This window comes from Thunnus thynnus, chromosome 5 (assembly GCF_963924715.1).
Source record: "Thunnus thynnus chromosome 5, fThuThy2.1, whole genome shotgun sequence".
Taxonomy (NCBI): Eukaryota; Metazoa; Chordata; class Actinopteri; order Scombriformes; family Scombridae; genus Thunnus; species Thunnus thynnus.
In genome coordinates, this window is record NC_089521.1 from 32,821,312 (window position 1) to 32,845,467 (window position 24,156).

At 38.8% G+C, this 24,156-nt stretch overlaps 1 protein-coding gene across 1 annotated transcript in view; it reads left to right on the top strand.

Annotated features, from left to right (window-relative positions):
- Positions 1–24,156, top strand: part of LOC137183651 (voltage-dependent calcium channel subunit alpha-2/delta-4-like) — an 85,929-nt gene that overhangs the window by 58,650 nt on the left and 3,123 nt on the right. Inside the window, exons 28-38 of the mRNA XM_067590844.1 lie at positions 4,058–4,119; positions 7,466–7,480; positions 7,953–7,997; positions 8,076–8,138; positions 17,777–17,847; positions 19,636–19,711; positions 20,072–20,124; positions 20,723–20,778; positions 21,444–21,464; positions 21,604–21,721; positions 22,805–22,920. Coding sequence (XP_067446945.1) covers positions 4,058–4,119; positions 7,466–7,480; positions 7,953–7,997; positions 8,076–8,138; positions 17,777–17,847; positions 19,636–19,711; positions 20,072–20,124; positions 20,723–20,778; positions 21,444–21,464; positions 21,604–21,721; positions 22,805–22,920 — 696 coding nt within the window. The remainder of the gene's footprint in view (positions 1–4,057; positions 4,120–7,465; positions 7,481–7,952; positions 7,998–8,075; positions 8,139–17,776; positions 17,848–19,635; positions 19,712–20,071; positions 20,125–20,722; positions 20,779–21,443; positions 21,465–21,603; positions 21,722–22,804; positions 22,921–24,156) is intronic.

The window sequence follows — 24,156 nt, forward strand, 5'->3', positions numbered from 1 at the left end:
GTGTGTCTCACTGACGTGTTTTTAATAGTTTCTGGACAACAACAGAGGAATAAGAAATATATTACAGACAATACTTGTGGTTGGGATCAATTCCTTACTGGTTTTAGGCTTCTCATCAGATTGGTAGACAATAAGATGTAGAATGTCAGCAGCCTTATCCTTTAATCCCGAATCTCAGGGAATAAGATGAAAGTAGAAAGCAGATTCTATGTGCAGCATATATAGAGACACAATATGTGACCGAGCACAGACAGAACATCCCTAATAATCCTAAACTTGATTTAATCCTCTGCAGCCATCAATTTTACTTTCTGACTGTAAGTTTTATTGTTTTTGGTTTTTTTTGCTAACTGGAATATTATCTGTTTATCTTAAATGTATCTAATGTTTCTCCTCAAAGTGATTGTTTCATTTACTAATGTAAGCATTTTGTATTGTCAGAAATAGCATCTTGTGTTTCCTTCACTTGTGAGATATTTCAGGCCAAATTCAGTCACTCCGGGTTTGGCAAAATACGATTGACTCCAACGCTAACAAATCTGTTATCAAATCTTTTATCTCTCATCTTTTTTAGCATCGCTGTCAATTTCAAGACAACAGACAGATACTGTATACAGAGACCAGAACATCAGAGTCCAAACACCTAACCCATAACCCTAAGCCATAACCCATAACCCTAACCCATAACCCTAACTCCTAACCCTAACCACTAACCCTAACCCTACTTGTGATGTAGAAATGAAAATATAGATCAGTGAGAGCTGCAGGTACAACAACACACACACAGAGAGAAAATAGACATAAAATATACAACACCTTCTCAGTGGTGCACTCAGTTTTGCAGCTTAAAGATCTGACTTCAGCACTCTCACACAGTCGCATCATGTGGGAGAAGTTAAAATAAAATTCACACTGAGACTAATAATGCAGCTGCAGGATCTCTTCGTTTCTAATCATTAATTCCTCATGCACAAAGCAAACCCTGAGAGTGTGCAAATACCCTCCCGTGAATAACTTGCAGGCTGAAAAGTAGAATAAATGTGTCGGACGTGTTTTTGTCCTGTCATGGACTCTGCAGACTGCAGCAGAAGCAGTGCGGCTGCAGCGCTGAAGGGCGGCGATAAGGACGCTGCTGACAGGAAAGGAGAAAAACACAGAAATGAAATCAAACAGCAGAGCAAAGCTGCAGACCACTGGGTCTGCAGAGGCTATTTTAATGGAGTGAAGGAGAGCGATGCCTTAAGAAGTTTAAAGGACCCAAAGGTCATGTCGCATCGTTTCCCTCTCGTGCTTCAGTCTGTAGAGGTGTCCCACTTTCAAACTTGACTCCTAAATGACTGTTTAACCTTTTTCTCCATACTAACAGATATGTCTCACTACACTTGACATCAAGAACAACACATAACGAGTGTTGAACTCTTAAACGTGAAACCGTTAAAACCTGCTATATTGATTTTTGCAGCAGAAACAAGACACATCATCAGCTTTTAAGTTTATATGCTGAACTTGTTAGCAAACAGTTGCTTATTCCCACATCCAGCAATTACGGAGCAACATTATCATTCATGTGGAGTCGTGTTTCTGTCCACCTGGTGAATGTAAGTCCAATATTCACTCTCTTTTAGCTCTGTTTTTGCTCTCTACCAACTCCTGAGGGAAATATCTGGCTCTTTAGCTGCTAAATGCTCCACTATGTTCACCAGCTAGTCTACAGCTAACTGTGTCTGTTTGGTGCTGAGCAGGTAGTGTACAGTGGCTTTTTACAGCTTTTTCAAATCAGAAACAAAGTTCAAATAATTGAAAATGATGGCTTAAATATAAATCTATAGGATTGTTATATTATCCAGGAGAGTCTTGTGTTTCTGTGTTCAGTAATATTGAGGATCTTGTTTGAAATGTGAATATAAAATGTGCTCTCAGCTCTGTTCGGTTACTGAAAGATGGCCGCCTCTTCAGAGTGTGTTTAGAGTGATTACACTCTGTAGTCATGGTGTCATCCAACACTGTTTAGACAAAAATTGTTTCCAGTGTTTTGACCTCAAGTTGAGACAAATCTCAGAGGGACAAATCAAATTCTTTATGTTTGCCAATAAAGAAAATTTAACATTTCAGGCTTTGATGAAGATAAAAAGGCTCAAAACGTTTGATCGAGGTAATGAAGTTAATATCTTTGTTTTGGTGAAACTCAGCAGACAGCGGTGTGTTTTTTTTTTGTTCTGCAGCTTCAGAGGAGAATCTGCAGTCAGTGAAAATCTCATAACATGAAATGACCAGAAATAAAACGTTTTACAACTGCTCTGTTTTTCCAATAACACCAGTACACAAGAGGCTCAACATGTTGCCTCGTATCACTCATCTGTGTGTGTGTGTGTGTGTGTGTGTGTGTGTGTGTGTGTGTGCAGACCAACTACCTGTGTGAAGAAGAGTTTTCATTACTGTAGTGACAAACACGGTTGCAGATATTATGATGTTCTGGGTGGAATGACCCCCGCTGGGCCTCTAACGCTGCCGTCACTAACCAGCAGCTCTGACTGGATCTTAGTATCTCTGCAGGCAGATCCTGTTTTTTGTTGCTCTCATAGTGACTCTTTGTATGTTAATGTACCTAAAAGGTGCTAGATATTTGTTTTTTTACATTTTTATTGTCGTCTTGAATAAAAACAGAAACAAAAGAATTCTTTGTGATGAAACATTTATGAAGAAAGAAATGTTAGGATGAGAAAGAAAAGAAACAACATACCAATAAATAAATCATATAAACAAAAAAACAATAAAAAAAAATGAATATTCAGTACTGTGCAAACGTTTTAGGCACTAAAAGTAAAGTGAGGATGCTTACAAACATAATAAAATAGTTATTATTTATCAATTAACTTGATCCAAAGTTGAATAAACAGCAGAAACCTTAAAGTAAATCAATATTCTGTCTTTAAATCAGCAGCAGTTCTCCTCTTCACAGTGTTTCAGGTACTCGGCAGGTCAGTTGTTCCTGCATCTTGGAGATGTCGCCACAGTTCTTCTTCTTCTGTGGATTTCGGCGTCTCAGCTGCCTCTGTCTCATCATGTTAATCCCAGACTGACTCCATGATGTTGAGATCAGAGACCATCTGTTGCAGGACTCCTTGTTCTTCTGGTTGATGAAGATGGATCTTTATGACTTTATAACTGGATGTTCGGGCTCGTTGTCATGCTGCAGATGGTCAGACGCCTCCCTGATGCTGCTGCATTATAGATAAGAATCTAAACATCTGAAGGGCCTAAAACTGTTGCATAGCACTGTGTATATATATCACCAGAATCGTCATTCTTTTCAGTTAGCATTATATCCAATAATACAAACTCTACTTCAAAAGACTTTACCATCATTCTCCCAGAATGTCTTCAATATTGGGTGATACCAAAAAATATGACTGAAAGAGGGTTTCATTACATCTTCTGCAACGTTTTAGTGTTGCAGTTAAACTTTATTGAGCTTGTTGAATTAGTGCATCTATATTTTCCATGTGTTGTGCAGCTGGATGCTGTAGTTATGTGTGTTGTTCTACATGTTTCCCCCCATTGTTGATTATTCCAGCATATTCCTAACTCTCACTACACCCCCATGAATGCTGCTTCAACATGCTATTGCTGCTCACGTTAGGGGTTTTAACCAACAGTCTGTTAGACAGTAGTGAGTAAAATCTAAAACCCAGCAGTGATGGATCGGATCGGATTTCACACAGCGGTTTGAACTATTTACTGTTCAACATCTCTCTAAACGCTCGCTGTGTACTTCCCTCTGATACTCGCAGTAATAAAGCTGCTACAGTGCATTACCGAACAACGTGTCATTACACAGTCTGCAGGGAGCGAACGCGCCATCAGGCTCATCAGTGTTTACATCCCTTCATTAGCATCGGGACACAACAGAGGTGAACTCAGGGTTGAATTGATTTCCTGTCATCCTCCCTTTTTTTTCCTCCACAAACTCAGCAAACTGTTCAGCTCCGCCTCTGCAGTCCATCTTGTCCTGCGTCTGTCTTAATGCTGCCTGTGTGTGTGTGTTTTCTATTTTTAGCTATCGGGTTGCAGATGTCCTTGGATTTGCTGGAAAAAAGGTTCTGGGCCATCGCCAAGCAGGTGAGCGGAGGAATCACTCATACTCATGCTGATGTCATTTTTGGGGATGTTTCCTTGTTATATGTTTATGCCCAAGAGGCTAAAGTTGACCTTGACCTTAGCTGATTAGTATCAAACTGTTTGACCTTAACCTCTGACCTTAACTTAAAAACATTACTCCATAGTGCTACTAGTGGTTTAAAAACTTCACAGGATACCTTTAAGTTTCTGCAATTTAAACCGGGGACATGAACTTTATCAGTTTTTGCAACCAGAGTTCAACTAATTTTAGCTTTTACCTTAAATATGCTGACGTCCAAAAACATACTGTAGAGAAGAACAAAGGAAATGTTGGAAATCTGAATTCTTAATTCCTCGAGTATGCACCTCTGCTATCTGATCTTCTATTGGAGATGAGGATGCAGGGTTAGAAAATTAATATTGTGATTATGACGCAGCATTTTGCATCTACGCTGCACAAACTATTTGCTTTTTCAGTTTGGTCTTGAAGTCCTGCGACAGTGCCGACCTTTATGGGAACAGAAAGTCCAAAATGGCGGACGCTATCATATTATCTGCGTCATAACGGAATAATGGAGGCAGCCTGGTGTGCAGTCAGTCATCAGACAGGAGTCAGTTGAATGAATGTGTCAGTACATAATCCTCTGGAGTCAGAGGTCATTGTTTCTTTATGTTCATTAGGGAATGGATCCAATTAATTATATGCATTAAGTCTCTTAGACTTTTCATCTTAAGATTAAAGTGGAAACGTTGGACAATCAGGTCCCATTAAGAAGTAAAACAATGGGATTTGACAGTTAATAGACCAAAGTAAAGCTGAATATATTTCTTGTTCTCTTCACCCCGCTCTCATTTTCATGAGTTTTCATAATTTAATTTAAGTGGCCTCTTCTCTAATACTGACAGTTATAGGAAAGCTGAGACATTAAATTCAGACATTTAAAGGTGCAATCAATAATCTAAATCTAAATGAATCAGCCTCTGTTATAAAGAAAGAAAACATCGTGATACCTGTACTCTGTGAAGGCTGAATGGAGAAGAGTAGGACGCTTTATAAATAAGTCTTAAAGGTGCGATATACAACACTCAGCCTCACTAGATGTCAGCAAACAATTATTTTCTAGTGAAGTAAATGGCGTCCTGAGCAGAGAATGAAGTCACACTCCCTCTGTGTGTATTGTTATCTGAGCTTCTCTGTTCTTTGTCCAGCGAATCCCTCCGTTTCCTCCCCACGTCCGTCTTCAACATGGTGGCTGTGTCACAAACTTTTATCATATAACAGCTAAACTGCAACTAAAATATGTTTCTGGAAACATTTGAGGTGAGAAATAGTCGACACAGTAACAGAATCTTGATCCGTCTTTGGTCAGTACTGCCTAGTTTGACAGTTTGATCTGAGTTTCGGGAGCTGTCAGTTAGGGAGCCTCTTTCTTTTTCTTTCTTTTTTTTCCGATGTCATTGAGTAAACGATGCACACAGTTGTTTTGATCTGAGATGCTGGTGCTATAATGTGACATCTAGTGGCTGGATGTCCTATATTGCGCCTTTAAGTCCTACTCTGAGGGTCCTGGGTATTTATCAAACTTCTCAGAATCACTCCTAAGAACAGCACTGAAAGTTAAGTTAAACTAAAAATACTCCAACCTTAGTCGGACTTAAGACTCATTTATGAAGCGTCCTATTCTTACTTTCAAGAATATCTCTGCCTTAATGTGTCTCCTGGAAACTCTTAACCATAGACAGTATAAAAATATGGATGTAGTTGTAGGTGACATCACCCGTTGGTTTCTGAAGAGTGGCCGTCGCCATCTTGGCAGTGCGTGACGCTGCCTAACTCCCAGCCAATCAAAAATGGGCAAAGAGGCGGGCCGAATGGTTGAAACAAGCCACTTAGCGGCTGGCGGACCTGTCACTCAAAGCAGCCATGTCCTTCATTATGCATAACTTTACAGCTTAATAAAACTTAAACGGGTGAGTTATAAAAATATTCACCCCCCGTACAGTTGTCATGAAAGAGGAAATTAGCTACAGAGACCAAAACTGTTGTTTGTACCAGGCTGTAAACATGTTTATTTCTGCTGTAAAGTTGGACATTTTAACATGGGGGTCTATGGGGATTGACTCACTTTTGAAGCCTCAAGTGGTCATTCAAGGAACTGCAGTTTTTGGCACTTCCTCATTGGCTTCATTTTACAACCCCAGAGGTTACCGCTTGCTCTTAACAGGTTAGGACACCTCTGGAGCTCCTAAATATTGGCCAAGATAGTGAGTGAAATTCTTTTACTCTTTGATCTAAAAGGAAAAAAAATCATCTCTGAGAATTTTTGGCCACTTACGAGTGATTTTGTATTCTGGGAAGCTTGATAAATACAACCCCTGATCTTGTTACAAAATGTGTCCCCACATATGACGTAAGGCGGACCAACACTCACACACACAAACACACTCTATACAGGTCTTTGACCTTGTGATTGTGTCCTGTAGTTCAGTGAAACAGACGCAGAGCTGCAGCTGAATGTGTGCAGATGTCCTGTAGAGGATGATGCTGCAGATAATGTTTTTAATATGAGCTGACAGCTGTGACAGGCTGGATTAATGCTTTCACAAGACTGCCTCACTGATGACATTAACTCATGTGACTTCAGAGTCATCCGCTGAACACATTTACATCCTGTCGCCACTGATTTACACTTTCAGACGTTTATAAAATGAAAAATGAGACCTTGAAACTGGATTCAAGTATATTTATCTTCTGTATATGTGTCCCGTTGTATTTGTTTCATTAACTGAGGAAAATGAAGCTGTCGGAGGTCATAAAGTGCTATTTAATGCAGATGAATCGTTTTTTGAAAATATGACCACACTTCTCTGTGACCATTTAAACCAAGTTAAATCCTTAAAGCGACCCGAGTTATATGCATTGTCTGTAAAATAGCACAAAACTGAACTGAAAAAGATGATATAGCGACACATTTGGATTTCAACAGCATAAAGTCTTTTTACATCATTTTATTTCTCATGTTGTTATTTGACATTGAGTGCAGAGGGCTTTAATTCAGCTTTAACTGTCAGAGAGTAATCCTACTTTCACACGGTGTGCTTTTATTTTGAAACACATATATGCCATCTTTAGTTTCCTCAGGTGACAGATCACACCTGGTAGGACACAAACATGGTCCTGTTTTGAAGCTGAGGAAATTGGGAAATTGAGAATGATTTTTGTGATGTTTTTACAGTAATTAAATGTTTCTATTAATTTGTGGTTTAATGATAATCATACAATTATTTTTATTTTGAAATTTATTATTCTTTTCTCTCCAACTTTCTCGACTCTTGTTGCTTCCAGCCCAGCGACACAGACGTAAGTAAATACCAATTATTGATTATAATCAAATAATAACTTTAATCTTTTTTTTTTTTAAAAAACAAAAATGCTAAAAATTTGCTGGTTGCAGATTCACAAATGTGAGGATTTGAAGCTTTTTACAGTTATTTTGTACAAGGTGTTAAAATTATACATCATAGTTTATTCATCGTTTTTGAATTTATAATCATTTTTCAATAATTTCGTTAATAATATATTATTTTTGTTATAATTATATTAGTAAAAATATACAATTATCATATACAAAAATACACAGATATCATCTTTCTTTGTTTGATAAAAACATTTCCTCCTGTGTGCAGTGAACTGGTTTTGGTTTAAACTGGACTTTAAAGCAGCTTCGATGAGTGACTCAGCTTGTTTATGTTGTTTGTGATGATGTCATACATCCTGTTGATGATCTCGCCTCTCAAAGCTCACCACCTCGTCTTCTCTGTCTTCCTCTCAGTGTTCAAACATCGAAGGAGTGTGTCCTCTGAGCTGTGAGAGTGCTGTAAGTATCCAACAGCTCAACTATCAACACTGAAAAAAAAACCTTAACAGACACTAATTCCTGCTGCTTCCTGTTCAGGATCTGAACTGTTTCCTGGTCGATAACAACGGCTTCATCCTGCTGTCGAAAGAGAGAAACGAGGTGAGATCCACAACCTGATCCCGCTCCCCCGCCCCCACATTATATGATGGTTCCGCGTTCGGAAATGTGAGAATTTGCCGCTTTTCTTGGTCTTACATTATAGTAAATTGAATATTTTGGGGTTTTGGACTCAGACAAAAGAGAGATAGAATAGAGATCATAATCACAAAACTTAGTTTAAGTTAGTCTGACATTTTGAGAGATACTTAGGTGAGAAGATATACCGAGACATACCGCTCTCATATCTTGCAGTAAATATGAAGCTTGATCAATATAGATCAGCCTGTTAGCTTAGCTTAGCGTAAAGAATGAAAACGGGGGGAAACTGCTAGCCTGATTCTGTCCTACAAGAGGTGTCTAATCTTTTCATGAAACCAGATTTACTTATTTACACAACTGAATAAAAACATACTGACAACATGTCAGCAACACTTAAGGAACATAGGAAACATGACCTGCATCCTTTAAAATAAAAATCCCAGATTGGCACATCCAGGCTACTGTAGCTTGACTATTTTTCTGTCTGTATGATGCGTCTGCTGCGCGCTACATTCTGACGTCATGACTATTTAAAGGATCAGACTGCTGATTTTGTGTTATTAACTACACTTACAGCACTTTATGTGTTCTCTACATTGCTGAACATTCTCCAAATCATCCATAAATTTTTAGATTGATTTCCGTTCTCCCAGGAAGTCATTACCGTATTTCATCAAATAAAAGACAGTAGCTTCTGATAATGGCCGGAGATGTGGTCAACACGAACAGATAAAGGCCCCTAAAACAGGCCGGAGAAAAAACAAGGATAGATAAACTCCTGGTGCCTGTTTAAATACGGGGATGATGGTGCATATTTTAATAATAATGAAAACAGCGACACTACATGAGCACAGGTAACCAGGGTAACTTGGCTAAACCGGCGAGGATACATCCATGAGCATGCTACCCGCGTGCTATAGCGAAGTGGTGCACTGCCAAAACGTTCCAGGTGGAACTCAAGCGCCAGAATTATTGTACTGCACGTTGGAGTCGGTGGATTACCAGTAATGCAGTAACAACAATGTACCAAAGCAAACGAAAGCGGATCAGAAAACAAGGAGACTTCGTACTAAAATATGAACAAATATACTTATCAAACAGAGGGAATTAGAAATAAAGGTCTCTCTCTAATATCAGCCTGCTTCCAATAAAGCCCTGGCACCCTCTCATATTGAGGCACCGGCCACTATTAGAGGAAATATGGTAATTTCAACATTTAGTGACCTTCATGTTTTCTAGCTAAAAGTTATGTTGTTTTTTTGAAACTTCACCTTTATAGATATCAGCAGCCAGAAAGCTCTACATCCATTATCAGAAGACAAACAAAACAAATAAACATGAATGTTTTCAAAGGAATCGTGTGAATTTAGCAAATTTTATATTAAAAAGAAGTTGGCAACTGAAAAGAAAGTTTCCTTGACGACACCAACAAAAAGAATCCATCCTCCCGACTCCATTACCACACTGCGATAACCAAATTATGACCCCTTGTGACATGTGACAGCTGATTTCTCTTTGAGTTGATTTACATCGTTAATTGAAATTACCTGAAAACTGAAACCTGTTTGTCCTGAAGGAGGGAAACCAGTCTGAAACCTGATGAGATGATTCGGGAAACACATGCAACATTGCACATAAGTTCCTGTAAGTCCTCGGCTGATTAAATGAAAACACTCAGGCTTCTCGGTTTAACTACTCGGAGTCAGGGAGTTTATTCCTTGAACAATCAGGATGAGGTTTCGGTGTCGTGTTGTGGACGAGGAGGTGACTTCTCAGCTTCACTGCAGCTTTCTGGATCATTTAACGTGCTCATAAACAACATCTGGATGGCTCACAGGATTTCAGGACATTTTCAGTATTAATCTGTGTGCATTAGCAGTCAGACGTAGCAGCAGCTGCTGCACCTGCTGACCTCTGCTGACCGTGGGCGGAGCCTAACCGGAATGGAGCGAGCTGCCAAATGCACGCCACATTTGACACGTACAAGCTGAGGTCATACAAATCTGCACCTCCTCGAGGCACGAAACTGTCAAAACTGTAATATCTGCGATTTTTTAATGTATTTTTCTTCATGTCAACAAATCTCATGTTTGGATCCAAAGCAACGATGAACTGATCTACTAACAAGTATTATGTGTGTATCTAAAGCCTGATATATCTTATTGCTCCATTGTTGTCCAAAAACTATTAAAAACACATCAGTGAGTCACACCGCTGCATCAGGTCCCTGAAGATTATGGTCAAATTGTTAAGAAACGTTTCAAAAGACTAATAACAGCAATAAGATTGTAACTCCTGCACATGCTCAGTGCTGTCTGCCGTACAAGGAACTTCTCTCTTGAGAGTTACAGTCTTATTGCTGTTATTAGTCTTTGGAGCCGTTTCTAAACAAATTACCGTGACTGTAATCTTCAGGGTGAAGGAACAGAGGTCTACGGCACAGAGGAATGAGATATATCAGGCTTTGGATACAATACTTGTTAGTAGATCAGTTCATTGTTTTGTTTTGGATCCAAACATGAGATTTGTTGAAAATAAGATAAATATAGAAAATCATCATATCCTTTAATTCATGGAACGTCTGAACAGCAGCAACAAATCATGTTTTTGCTGACCTGTGATCAGTGGTTTCCTCACTACAATCAAAGAAATGTTTTGGTTTATTAAATGTTATGTCATAGTGATGAACCTACAGAGAATTATCTGCAGCTCCTCTCGGCTTTACGGAGCTTTATAGTGAGTTTCAGCTCATTTTGTTTATCTGTCCGGCTGCAACTTTTACTGTTTCAGTTCACTCTCAGCGCTCTCATAGCGTCGTTTTCATAGAAAAAGCTGTAAAAAGCCGCTGTACACTACCTGCTCAGCACCAAACAGACACAGTTAGCTGTAGATTAGCTGGTGAACATAGTGGAGCATTTAGCAGCTAAAGAGCCAGATATTTCCCTCAGGAGTTGGTAGAGAGTAAAAACAGAACTAAAAGAGAGTGAATATTGGACTTAAATTCACCAGGTGGACAGAAACACGACTCCACATGAATGATAATGTTGCTCTGTAACTGCTGGATGTGGAAATAAACAACTGTTTGCTAACAAGTTCAACACATCAACTCAAAAGCTGATGATGTGTCAGAGTTCACAAGTTGTTTCCACTGAGCCCAAGTGCTGAAAAAATCACAACAACCTTTATGTCTCTAAATCAAAATTAAGATTAGTATCTCTTTTTTTTTTACTTAAATCTAAAATCTGACTCATTGCTTCATGACGATCTATCTGAACTATCTGAACATTTTTACAGTCTCATTCAACATATTAACATCAACTCTTCCTGGTGGAAACAGGCCTCCAAACATTGCAGATGAAATTTGTTTTTATGTGTGTAGAGACGAGCAGACTGCGAGCCTGCTGTCCGCCTGACAGCTGCTCGTTAGCTCTGGATTAACTCGGCCTGTTAAGAGCCATATTACCGAGGATTAATCCTGAGTTCGCCACGGTACCCTAAACACACACACACACACACACACACACACACACACTCACACACTCAGCTGAGCAACCACACTCATTTCTTACCCCAAATCATCTCCTCCGCTGAGACGTTCAAGTCCATTTAAGTCCATTTAAGTCACTCTAGAGCTCCAGCATGTTGTTTAGTTCAGAACATAACACGAGGGCAGGATATGGGGGTCAGACTTGTGAAGTTTGTGTTACAGGACATGTTTAGTGACCATGCATAGTGCTGCTGCTGGCTCTGCTGTGGTCAGATAACAGCTTCAAAGCTGATCTACACCAGGGGGCGGATTTAGTGATTTGGAGGCCTCTGAGAAACTCTTGCTTTATTTTCACCTTTTCACTAACTGGGAATGTTGGTATTGCCAGTGGTAGAAGAAGTACTCAAAGCTTTTTCTTAAGTTAAATTATTAATACCACACAGTAAAAGTCCTACTTTCAAATTTTTACTGAGCAGTGAAGAGTGAAAGAGACGAATCATCAGCATAATGCACTTAAATTTACTTTAAGTCTCTTCAGGGTGGAGCTTTTAATGTTATATAATGCTGGATAGTTTAATTAATAATAATGCATCATATTTTAATTGTTATATTTGTGAGTAGAATCTGCAAACATAACCAGTATCTGTCAGGTGAATGTAAGTAATTTTGGTGTATAATGAGTTACAATAATAACATAATTCAATATGTTTCATATCTAAACATCATAGTAAATCTATAGCTGTTCGGGGCCCTTGTAATTGGGGCCCCAGGCAGTTGCCTTCTTTGCCTTTAATGGTAAATTTTTCCCCAGGAGAAAAAAAAACAGCCCATAAATGTACATGTCTGCTCAATAAAATGAACTGAAACAGAAGGGACTACAAATATGGCTGCCAGAGGGGAGCACTATGTCACCTGAAAGTCTGTATTTAATTGACTTTTCATTGTAAAACTAAGAAATCTCACAGCATGAGGAGAATTTCTGTGGAAAAACTCTGATGAGAAGAGGAAACAGCAGCAGTAAACTGTGCTGTAGAGTGACTCTAAACCAGGAATCATTTACTGTAGAAGCTCATTTTTCATTATTTGCATGTCTGCTGCGTTCCCAGTGGCCTTACTAAGCAGATATGATGAAGTGCTTCCTCCGGCGTTTTGCTGAGCTCTGGACTTTATAGGAAGTTTGCGGAAACACCCAGAATCCTCGCCGGTGTTAACGCCGCTGTGGTGTGAAGTTGCAGCTCGCGGTGCGTTGCGAGGCATGGTAAATATTTAATCAGCAGAGAAATCAAGTCAGTGCTGACTAAAAGAAATGGGTCAGACGGGGGGGAAAGTGTAGTGTGCAGAGTGACCAAGCAAAACACAGGGCTTGTTATTGGTTGCTGTGTGCAGAGGAAACGTCTGTTTGATCAATGATGCTGCTGCAGGAGTCCGTTGTTCATCCTCAGGGCTGTAAACAGGTTAGAGTGATGAACATGGATAATAATGTCCTGAAATTAACTAAACTTACAGGATGTAGAGACACTAGCAGCCATGTGAGGCTGTGATGTTCATTACACAGTAAAAAATGACACTAGTGGATGGAGAGACAACTTCACTGTTCTCAGATTTTTGCCACTAGTGGAGTAAAAAGTCTGAAAATAAAGTTTTCCCAGAGAAAAGACATTGTTGTTTACAAAATTAAAAGGTTTTATCCTCTATATGCTGGTCATTTTAGGACATGGTGGACAGATTAGTGGTGGAAAGTAACTAAGTACTGTATTTAAGTACAGTTTAGAGGTACTTGTACTTTACTTGAGTATTTCCATGTGATGCTACTTTCTACATTTCAGAGGGAAATATTGTACTTTCTACTCCACTACATTTATTTGACAGCTTTAGTTACTTTTCAGATGAAGATTTGACACAATGGATAATATAACAAGCTTTTAAAATACAACACATTGTTAAAGATGAAACCAGTGGTTTCCAACCTTTTTGTCTTTTGACGTCTTACAAAAAGCAGTGTGTAGTCGGGGTCACATTTCACATGTCTATGAGTTGTTAACAGCTCCACCAAATAGTGATTTTTCCCTCTAAACTTCTCACATGCTTTCATTTCAATAAATGTTCAAATGATCCAATATTTCAGCAAAAATCAAAGATTAGAGAAAAAGTCCAAAAACTGAAAACAGATTTGTGTATCAGAACTTTGTTTTTTCTTCTTTCCTCTCCCATTAATCATCTCACCACCCCTCAGATTTATCTGCTGACCCTTTGGAGGGGCCCGACCCCTAGGTTGGGAACCACTGGACTAAACTAGCTAACTGTATATAAAGTAGTGGAAACTAGCTCCACCTCCAGCAGCTACAACAGTAACATGCTGCTCTAACACTGATGCTTCACTATTAATAATCTAATGATGTCATATATAATAATATATCAGTCAGAGGGACCAAACCACTACTTTTACTGCAATACTTTAACTACATCAAGCTCATAATACTTATGTACTTTTACTGCAATACTTTAACTACATCAAGCTCATAATACTTATGTACTTTTACTGCAATACTTTAACTACATCAAGCTCATAATACTTATGTACTTTTACTGCAATACTTTAACTACATCAAGCTCATAATACTTATGTACTTTTACTGCAGTAGGATCTGTGTACTTCCTCTGTATTGGTACTTTTACATAATTAAAGGATCTGAGTACTTCTTCCACCACTGTACTTAGGCTCAGCTGTGCTTTAATTATGCTAAAATGCCTGCAGGATGTTAATAATCTCCATGTTAGGATTTATCTTGAGGCACCTGAGGCTGACAGGAGTTCAGTCAATAGTTTTAATGGTGTGCTGATGATTTTGGGGGCATCTCAGACTCAGTCAGTTTAACATCGGCATTATTTTGGATATTGATCTCAATTTTGAAAATCACATTATCATTATCAAAACTTAAGAGCATTTATATCCCAAACTGACTGAGAAAACTGGTTCATGCATTCATCTCTAGCAGGTTAGACTACTGTAACGCTCTATTTGCAGGATTACTCAAACTGTCAGTGGGACGGCTCCAGCTCATTCAAAATGCAGCAGCTTAGAGTCCTTACGAGTACATTAAAATTTCAACATATTACTGCGGAACTGAAATCACTTGGCAATTGGCTCCCGGTACAACACAGAACCACCTTCAAAATCCTGCTAATAGTCTATAAAGCGCTTACTTTAATGGTTCTGGCTCCTCAGTATATTCCCATCAGGTCATCTCAGGTCATCAGGTGGACGTCTTCCAGCTTTACCTTCAGTTACTGTGGTCCTGCTGACCTGCAGTCCATCACAACTGTACTCACTCAAAGCTCTCCTTTTCTCCCAGGCTTATAGTTAATTACTGGATGTGTGTGTGTGTGTGTGTGTGTGTGTGTGTGTGTCCCTGTGTGGTAGCACTTGTTTCTTGTACAGCTGCTTACATGTGCGGCTGTGTGATAGGGCAGAGGTTTCTATTTAATCGGGTTGATGTTTTGGGGTTTTTAATTGCTGTGTGGTATGCTTCATGCTATGTTCTCATGTCTATGCCCATATTTTTATATTTTTCTTTTCAATGTAAAGCCCACTCAGCTTACTTGTAATGAAATGTGCTATATAAATAACATTGCCACTATTAAACTTTCAACTTTTTAAGATAAACTCGCGCTGCACTTGCGCTTTGAGCTGGTAATGTAAGCTTGCTAACATGTTTACAATATGCATGTGTTGACTGTACATCTTGACAACAAATGGATGTTAGCATAATAAATGCTAACATCATGTTAAATGTCATGTTATGTAATGTCATGTTATGTAATGGTTGGCATTTTGGTATGTTAGTATTTAGCATGTTAGCTAGCTATGTTGGGATTATTGGACATCTCAGACTCAGTTTGTCAGGTTCAACCCTTCATTGTTTCCATCAGTCCCACATGTTGACATATTGGTTGTTGGTATAGTAACGTTATGCTTTTTGTGACTAAATATGGTTTCAAAACCTGAGTTGAACGTATGTAGAAATGCTGCCTGTAAGTCAAAAGTCAGGGCTTCAACCTGCTCTGAACGCTTCAGTTGCGGCGTATTTTTCTACCTTGCTGACGAGCTGACGTCGGCTCGTCACGCATGCTCATAAACAGCCGTCCGTCTGTAGCCTTGGTTGCTAAGGTGGTTGCTGAGGTGGTTGCTAAGGTGTTTCTATGTGTTGTCCACTCTCATATTTCAGATCTGCTTCAGCTCCAACATGTTCGGATGGATTTGAGAAGTTGACATTTGGAGTAAAGAACAAGAAAAAGTACAGAAATCCTGCTACTATAGTTTGTTTACGTAGCTTCCGGAGCCGGAGAAAGCTTCCTGAAGCTGACCAATCAGAACAGAGTGGGCTCATCAGGAGGCGGGCCTTAAAGAGACAGGAGCTAAAACGGCCTGTTTCAGACAGAGGCTGAACTGAGGGGCTGCATAAAGGACCAGTAGAAGATAAATAAGGAGTTTTTAACTGTGAATCATGCAAAGATATTCCAGTAGAGCCCCAGAATATAAATATACACCTGGAAACATGCAGAATATGTCCTCTTTAACAAGTTTACCATGCTAGCATTTACTGTAGCATGTTGGTGTAGCATGCTAATTTGTCAGGGATTATCAACGTCATTAAGATTGATCTTCTTGAGATCGTAACTATCAGAGCTAAATCTCCGTCCATCCAGTTGTTGGTGAGATATTTTCATCTGTTGTTCAGACAGACATTTCCATTTGTTTTGTTTTTCCATTTCTTAGCTCGACTGAGTGTCAGGCTGTTAGTGTATCTCTGAATATAATGACCCCTCTCTGGTCGAAGCCTTTCAGAGATTATAAGCAGAGCTGAACCTGTGTGTCGCTCCCTGCTCGTTGCTCCTGGCAGCAGTTTGACTCTCACACTTTTAGTGCTCTTATTTTTTGTTTATTGCAGCGTGTTTAGCCTCTGCTGCTGCTTCTGCTGACAGGTAAACAGAAGGTCAAGTGTTAAGTGTGAACAGCGTCCAACTGCTAACGCTCAGCAACCTGCGAGTCCTCCGAGGCTGCTGGGAAAATCCCGTCCAGACGGAGACAAACTGTGGCCAGAGAGCAGCTTGTAAACCTGAACAAAGCTGCTGAGACAAAACGATCTGAATAATTCAGAGACTGCTGCTACTGAGGGCCAGAGAGGACACTGAACACACACACGCACACACACACACACACACACACACACACACACACACATACTCACACACACACACGCAGTCATGTTTCCATCACTTCAGAGGACATTATATCGACTTATATTCATATAACCATAAACTAACCTCAACTTTAAACCAAGTTTTCACCCTAAAACTAATGATTTACATTAAGAGAATGTGCTTTTTGTCCCCACAACGTGAGGAATACACACACACACACACACTGACTTAAAATCATTGTTAACTTCACATCATCTGTTTTATTCATCCTGCAACTTCCTGGTATTTTTACTCTGATGCAACACTTTTTACTTTCTCTTTAAGTCAAAATGTTGTGATTCTAATGTTACACCTCTAATGTAACATCTTTTCTGTGGGCGGAAGACCAGAGGAGACTTTCAGAAAACATGTTTCCTGCAGACATTAAGCAACAGATTCACAATTTTTCAAGTTTGTCTTAAACCAGCAGTCAGGAGCCCAAACGAACATTGAGACTGTGGATGACCATGGAGAGGCTGAAGTGTCTTAAAAACACAGTTTCAGATTTGTGCAAAACCTTTATTGTATTTGTGAAAATGCAAAAAAGTGGGATATCACTTCTTTTTTCACATCCAGACCACATTAGACCAGGTCTAGATCAGAAACCACTGTACTTCGACCTGATTTGTGAAACCTTTATTTAAGACACCATAAAATCCATATTCCAGTAGAGCCCCAGAATATAAATATAAAGCTGGAAATGTGCAGAATATGTGTCCTTTAAGAAGCTCCTTTCACTGACATGACAAGCGCTGCTGCGACTGTCAGCCGGACAGATACATCCGTCACTGCTGATTGACAGATGACGCTGTGCTGTGATTATGTCGCTGGACTGGAATAACAAATATCCACCTTCATCTTGTCTTTCCAGATTGGTCGTTTCTTCGGCGCGGTGGATGGCTCCGTCATGGCGTCGCTGATAAAGATGGGAATGTTCAAAAAGTACGACTGACTGCTGCTTTTACTGTTCTCTGCTCTGTTTTCTTTCTGTTAAAGGAACAGCCGACATCTGACAAAAGTACTTTTTTTAGGTTTGCTGTTTAGAAAGCTTGTTAGGTAATCAGTAATAATCAGTTTTCTCAAGAGAAGTGTCATCAAAAAAAAACAAAAAAAACACTTGATTTGAATCTGCTCACACTCACATATTTCAAGTGTCTTATTTCAACAGTCAGGAGCCCAAATGATCAGTGAAACATGTTTTTCTTGCTGTAATCATTCCTCCTGTTCATACTGACCATTAGAAGATCCCTTCATAATGACCTTACAATGGAAGTGATGGGAGACAAACTGCAAAAATGTATTTAAAAGTTTATCTGAAGCTAATATGAAGCTCCAGCTGTCTGAGTTATATATCTGAGTTATAATGCCAGTCTGAGAGATATCCTTCCCTTTTGTTCCCTGGACAGTGTTTCTTTAATGAGCTGCAGTGAAGGGATAAAAACACAAAGAGCGAATTTATTTAAAGAGCTGTGGATTATATCCTCCATCACTTACTTTGAAACTGCATCATGAAGGAATCTCTCAATGGTCAGTATGATCAGGAGCAATTATTACAGCCAGCAAATTCCCTTTTAAGTGTTCATTTGGGCACCTGGCTGTTGTTTTAAGACAGACTTGACAAATTTTGTCACAGTGTGTGTTTGAGGGTTTGAAACACGTTGATGCCATCTGGTGGTCGTATAAAGGACACTGCTATGTGTCAGACAGCAGTTTGTGTGTCCTGTCTCTACTCTGTCAACTTGATGATGTGCAGAGTTAATGATGCACATACTCTGTTTATGCTCTTATAACAGATGCTTTATGCTCTTCACTGTCAGATCTTCCTCATCGATCACCACTTTTAAATCCCAGCTAAAGACTCGAGCCTTTATACAGCTGCCTTTGAGTCCCTTAAATTTTAATATAATTATGAAATAGTTTGTCTGTTACAGTCACTTTTCTATCATTTTTTTCTCTGGTTGGTTTTCTGTTGGTTTTAAACATTTGACCAACAAACACTTTACATAGAGAAAACAAGCACAAAAAAAAAAAAACGACATGAATCAAAAGCTTGGCTAAAATGATAAGTCTTAAAGGATATGTCTGGTGATTTTCTATATTTTTGGGTCACGTTATTTTGTTCAGGAACGGCTCCAAAGACTGATAACAGCGATGAGATCGTAACTCTCAGGAGAGTAGTTCTGTGTACGACAGACGTCACCCAAGTTCTTTGAGAAATTTATAATATAGAACAAAGTCAAGAGGTTGTGATATGTAGCTCAACAAGCTAGTGAAGCTGTAAACAGAACCGTGTTCCTGCACATGCTCAGTGGCGTCTGTCTTACAAAGAACTACTCTCCAGGGAGTGAAAACTTAACGCTGTTATTAGTGTTTGGAACCGTTTCTAAACAAGCTAACATGACTAAACTCTTCATGATGAAGGAACATGTCACCCAGTGCAGCGTTGTGACTCACTGACATGTTTTTAATAGTTTTGGTCAACAACGGAGGAATAAGATATATCAGGTAGTAGATCAGTTCATTGTTGGTTGGATCCAAACATGAGATTTGTTGACAAGAAGAAAAACATAGAAAATCACCAGACTTTATGGACTCACTTTATATTCTGGATGAATGTGTCAACTGAAAACATCTGTAAGAAATCCAACGTCAGCATCATAATTATTATTGTATTTAAACTTACGAGATGTTACCGAAGTTAATCTGAATGTTTGTTTGTTTTGTTTACAGAGTGTCGTTGTTCGACTACCAGGCGATGTGTAAGAACAGTCATCATCACGCCAACAGCGCTCGACCTCTGCTCAGCGTGAGTCTCATCACTGCAGATCAACACGTTACACTTAACTGCTTTATGTGTGTTTGTTTAACTGGTGCGAAACAGCAAAAAAGTGAGTTTACAGGTATAAAAACTAAAACTAAAATCCATTTACACAAAAAAAGTCAGCTTTCAGAGTTTCAAACACATTCTTATAAAATAATTTACAACAGATAAATAAAGCTCAATACTCTGGTGTCCTTCAGTAACTCGTTAAGTGCGTAATTAATCTTGATTGTACGTGTTTTAGCAGCTTGTATAAGATGTTTTTCTCTACTCATGAAGAAAAAAAGATTGAGTCTCAATGATTCAGTTCTCATTATTTTCACTGCTCTGTTTTTCCTCCTGCAGCCGTTCTACGGCATCGCGGCGTTAATAAGATGGTTCTTCTCCAACGCGCTGATGTAAGTATCCACCGCTCATTTATCTGAAGGAAATAATGTGACTCTGTTTATCTTGTCTTGACTTTTGTGAGCTCGTCGGCAAGATGGAAAAAAAACTGTTCTGAAGGAACAAGAAGACAGATTTCAGAAAACAAAGAGGTTAAAACTCCAACTGCAACACTTGTAAAATACTTTAAATATATCAACTTTATTGTTAGACCAACAGATTTGGTTTGTGGCCTTAAACAGGGTCATCATAAAACACATTAGAAAAAGGTAAAAACATATAAAAAAACAACCAATCATGTAAATCCAGACACATATCAGCCAACAGGGAATCTACAAAGATTGGTTGTATTTTATATTTTTTTACCTTTTTGTTTTCATACCAAACCTATTCTATTTCAATGTAGTTTGTAATGTGTTTTATGATGACTAATAGCAATAAAGTTATTCTATATACTACAAGTGTTGCTGGAGTTTGAGCTCTTTAGATTTCTTTCCCTTCTCTGTGGAAGTAGGTGAAGTTGTGCCAGAAACCCCGACTCTCTCTGTCACTGCAGAAAATGAAGAGATTTCAGATGTTTTACAGTTCGTTCTGTTTGTTTCTCCCGTTCAGGTTCTTGCTGGACTTTAACTTCTGTGGTCTCTGGCACTCTGATTACTTTGTGGACGGTAAGACGAGTTTAGATCAGATCATCTGCTCACTGCACAAGTGTGAAGGTCAAACCACTCAGTCAGTACATTTATGCTTGTGAGAAAATTTGAATTTTTCTGCCAAGTAAAGCGCTGAGTCATGTATTCATCCTCAGTCCTCTGCTGGTTTTTCTTTTTGCTTTTGTGTTTTGATGTTTTGGTGTCATATCATCATATTTCAGCAGTTTGAGATTTTATTTAAATATATCATTGAGGACATGAACACAGACTTCAGCTCTGTACAGACTCCTTCCTCATGATAAAACAGTTCTGCAGAGCATGAATTCACATCACACATAGTAAACAAACTTTACAACAACCTGACGTGATACATTTACTGAAAAATCCCAGCAGCAGCCTTCAAAATAAGATCCCAGAGAACAGCAGCAGCCTTCAAAATAAGATCCCAGAGAACAGCAGCAGCCTTCAAAATAAGATACAAAACATAAAAGCCAGAACAGCTGTGAACAGACAGACAGACAGGTGTTGTGTTTGTTTCCTCCATCACTCATGTCATCACTGCCTTCTGTCTCATTTACAAACATCTGTCTTCAAAATGATGACATCATCATCTTCATCCCCATCTTCACCGTCATCACCTCGTTCTGTTCTTCATCCTCTGTGATCCATCTTCATCCGTTCAGCCAAGGCTGGCTACCACACATGTGAGTCCACCAAACATCTCGATGTTCGTTTTCTCTTTACTGAATGAGATCAGATGAAAATGAGTTTTAGTTCCTGCAGGTTTTAATAACGTGTGTGTGTGTGTGTGTGTGTGTGTGTGTGTGTGTGTGTGTGTCTCAGCTCATAAGCAGAAGAAGATAGAGGCGCTGCTACCTTGCGACACGGCGTATCCCGGTTTCATGTACGACTCGTCTGTCAGAGAAGCCAACAGCCTCATCAAGTGTGGACGCTGCCAGAAGTACGACAAACACACACACACACACACACACACACACACATAATACATTCCTTTGCCACTAACCTGAACCCTAAAACCAAGTCTTAACCATCAAACATCTCATTGAAGAAGTGAGAACTGGACAAAGGATTTAGGCAGTAAAAGTAAAGTGAGGATGTTTCAAAATAAATCCATGAATAGTTTTTATTGATCAGATAACTTCATACAAAGTTGAGTAAACCTCCCTATGCCTCCCTGATTGTGTTGTATTATAGATAAGAAACATCTAGAGCACCTAAAACCTTTTGCACAGTACTGTATATATATAGATAGATATACAGATCTGGGGTGGATGTTTTATTGAGCATTTTGGTTCATATACAGATGGCAATGAGTCACTTCCTGCTCAGTTTAACAGTTAGAATAGAGCCAAAAGATGTGTTATATACAAATACTCATTCACTTGAATAAGAATGTGTCTAAACTTTTGACCTGTACTGTTTTTATCAACTTGACTAATGACTAAAAGAAAGAAAAACAGGAAGAAGCACATAAGATGCAGATAAGATTACATATTGAATGTGGGAGAGACGGATGTGTGTGGGTGAAGATAACAGAATCTGTGAATATTATTTATATTATAAACTGAACAAGATGGAAAACAAAATTAATTTAATTCTCTGTTTTCCTCATTTACAACACACGTTGTAAAAAGTTCATGTTACAGATTTAGATGAAGCTCTAAATCAATACCATTTTGATAATTGTGTCATAATATATTTCTAAAGCTTGAATAGGAAGAGAAATATCACTCATGATAAATAAAATCCTCATATTTTACTTTATATGTAGGATATAAAGTAAATACAGTGTTTTAACTGACATGGACTGATGATGTTATGTTTGTACTGTGTGTATATTTATCTCCTGGGACATTATAAGCTATTCATATTCATATGAGGTCATTATATTGTGCTGTTAGACGCTGGCGGGTTAGTCGACAGGTTATTGTTGAACTGTTAATGTGTATGTTGATCAGTAGTGAGTGTTATGTGTATGATACAGTTCATTGATGATTGATGGATTGTTGTTGTTGTGTTTCAGGATGTTCGTGGTGCAGCAGATTCCTGACAGTAATCTGGTTCTGGTTGTGACTCAGGCCGACTGCGACTGTTCTCGTCAGTACGGACCCATTCTGCTGGACCCCAAAGAGATCAAATATATCCTTTTATTTACTGGAAAACAACCAACTCTGTCCCTCTTTATCTGGTCTGATGCTGATACGGATCAGTATAGTTCAGGGTCGTGTTCTAGTCACTGCAGCGCAGAGAGTCACTCATGAAGCACAGTTAAGTCTGTTTGTCTCTTGAAAGGGTTTTAAACTTCAAAACCTTTTTTTTATAGTGGTCAAAAAATGTTTTGTAGCACCAATCTGACAGTATTAAGTACTAAAAGCAGTTATAATCGTATTGTTAGGTCAGATAGTTCCTGATATGACCTAAAACTTAAATACAAGGTATCTGAAGGTCTTGAAAAGTCTTTAAAAAGCATTGAATGGAGTTACCTGGAAAAAAAAGCCTTACAGGTATTAAGAAGATATAAATCTCATGTGCAAAATCTTGAATATTTTGTCTTTCCTGCCGTAGACAGTAACATTAGTTGGAAGGTTTTTTTTATGTGTTTGCGGCTGTCAGGAGACGTTTTACATCTATAAACTACAGCGAGACAGTAGGTTAATCCATTCATCCATTTCCTGCCACATCTCGGTCTCAACTCAACTCAAATTTAATTATAAAGCACATTTTAAAAACAACAAGTTGACCAAAGTGCTTTACAATCAAAATAACAAAAGCCATAAAACAACACAATAAAAGCACAAAGACCAATTTAACAGACAAAAAGACAAACACAATGTGATTCTCATACGGAGTTAAAAGAAATAAAAATGTGTTTTAAGACGGGATTTAAAAAGTCAACATGCAGACGCAACTCATTCCAGACTTTGGGGGCCACAACCTGAGTGACCTTGATGGGACTTGTGGTTGTAAAAGGTCAGAGAGGTTGGAGGTTGGAGCTAACCCATTTAATGACTTGTAGGAAAATAATAAAATCTTAAAATCAATCCTGAAACATACAGAGAGCCAGTGCTTTAATCTTCCTCTGGACCAGCTGTAGGCGTGAGATGAAGGCCTGGTTAACACCAATATAAAGAGCATTACAGCAGTCAAGTCAGGACGAGATGAAAGCATGTATAACCCTCTCAGAATCATTAAATGATAAAAAATAAAGGACTTGGACTCAGATAAAGGCCTCAGCTGGAAAAAGCTCCATTTGACCACTGAGTTTATCTGTTTGTCTAATGAGCTTCCAACGAGGGTCCAAGTCTCATTAATTTGATGAATTATATCATCAGCAGTTATTGTTATACACTGCTGGGAAGGAATGAAAGAATGTGT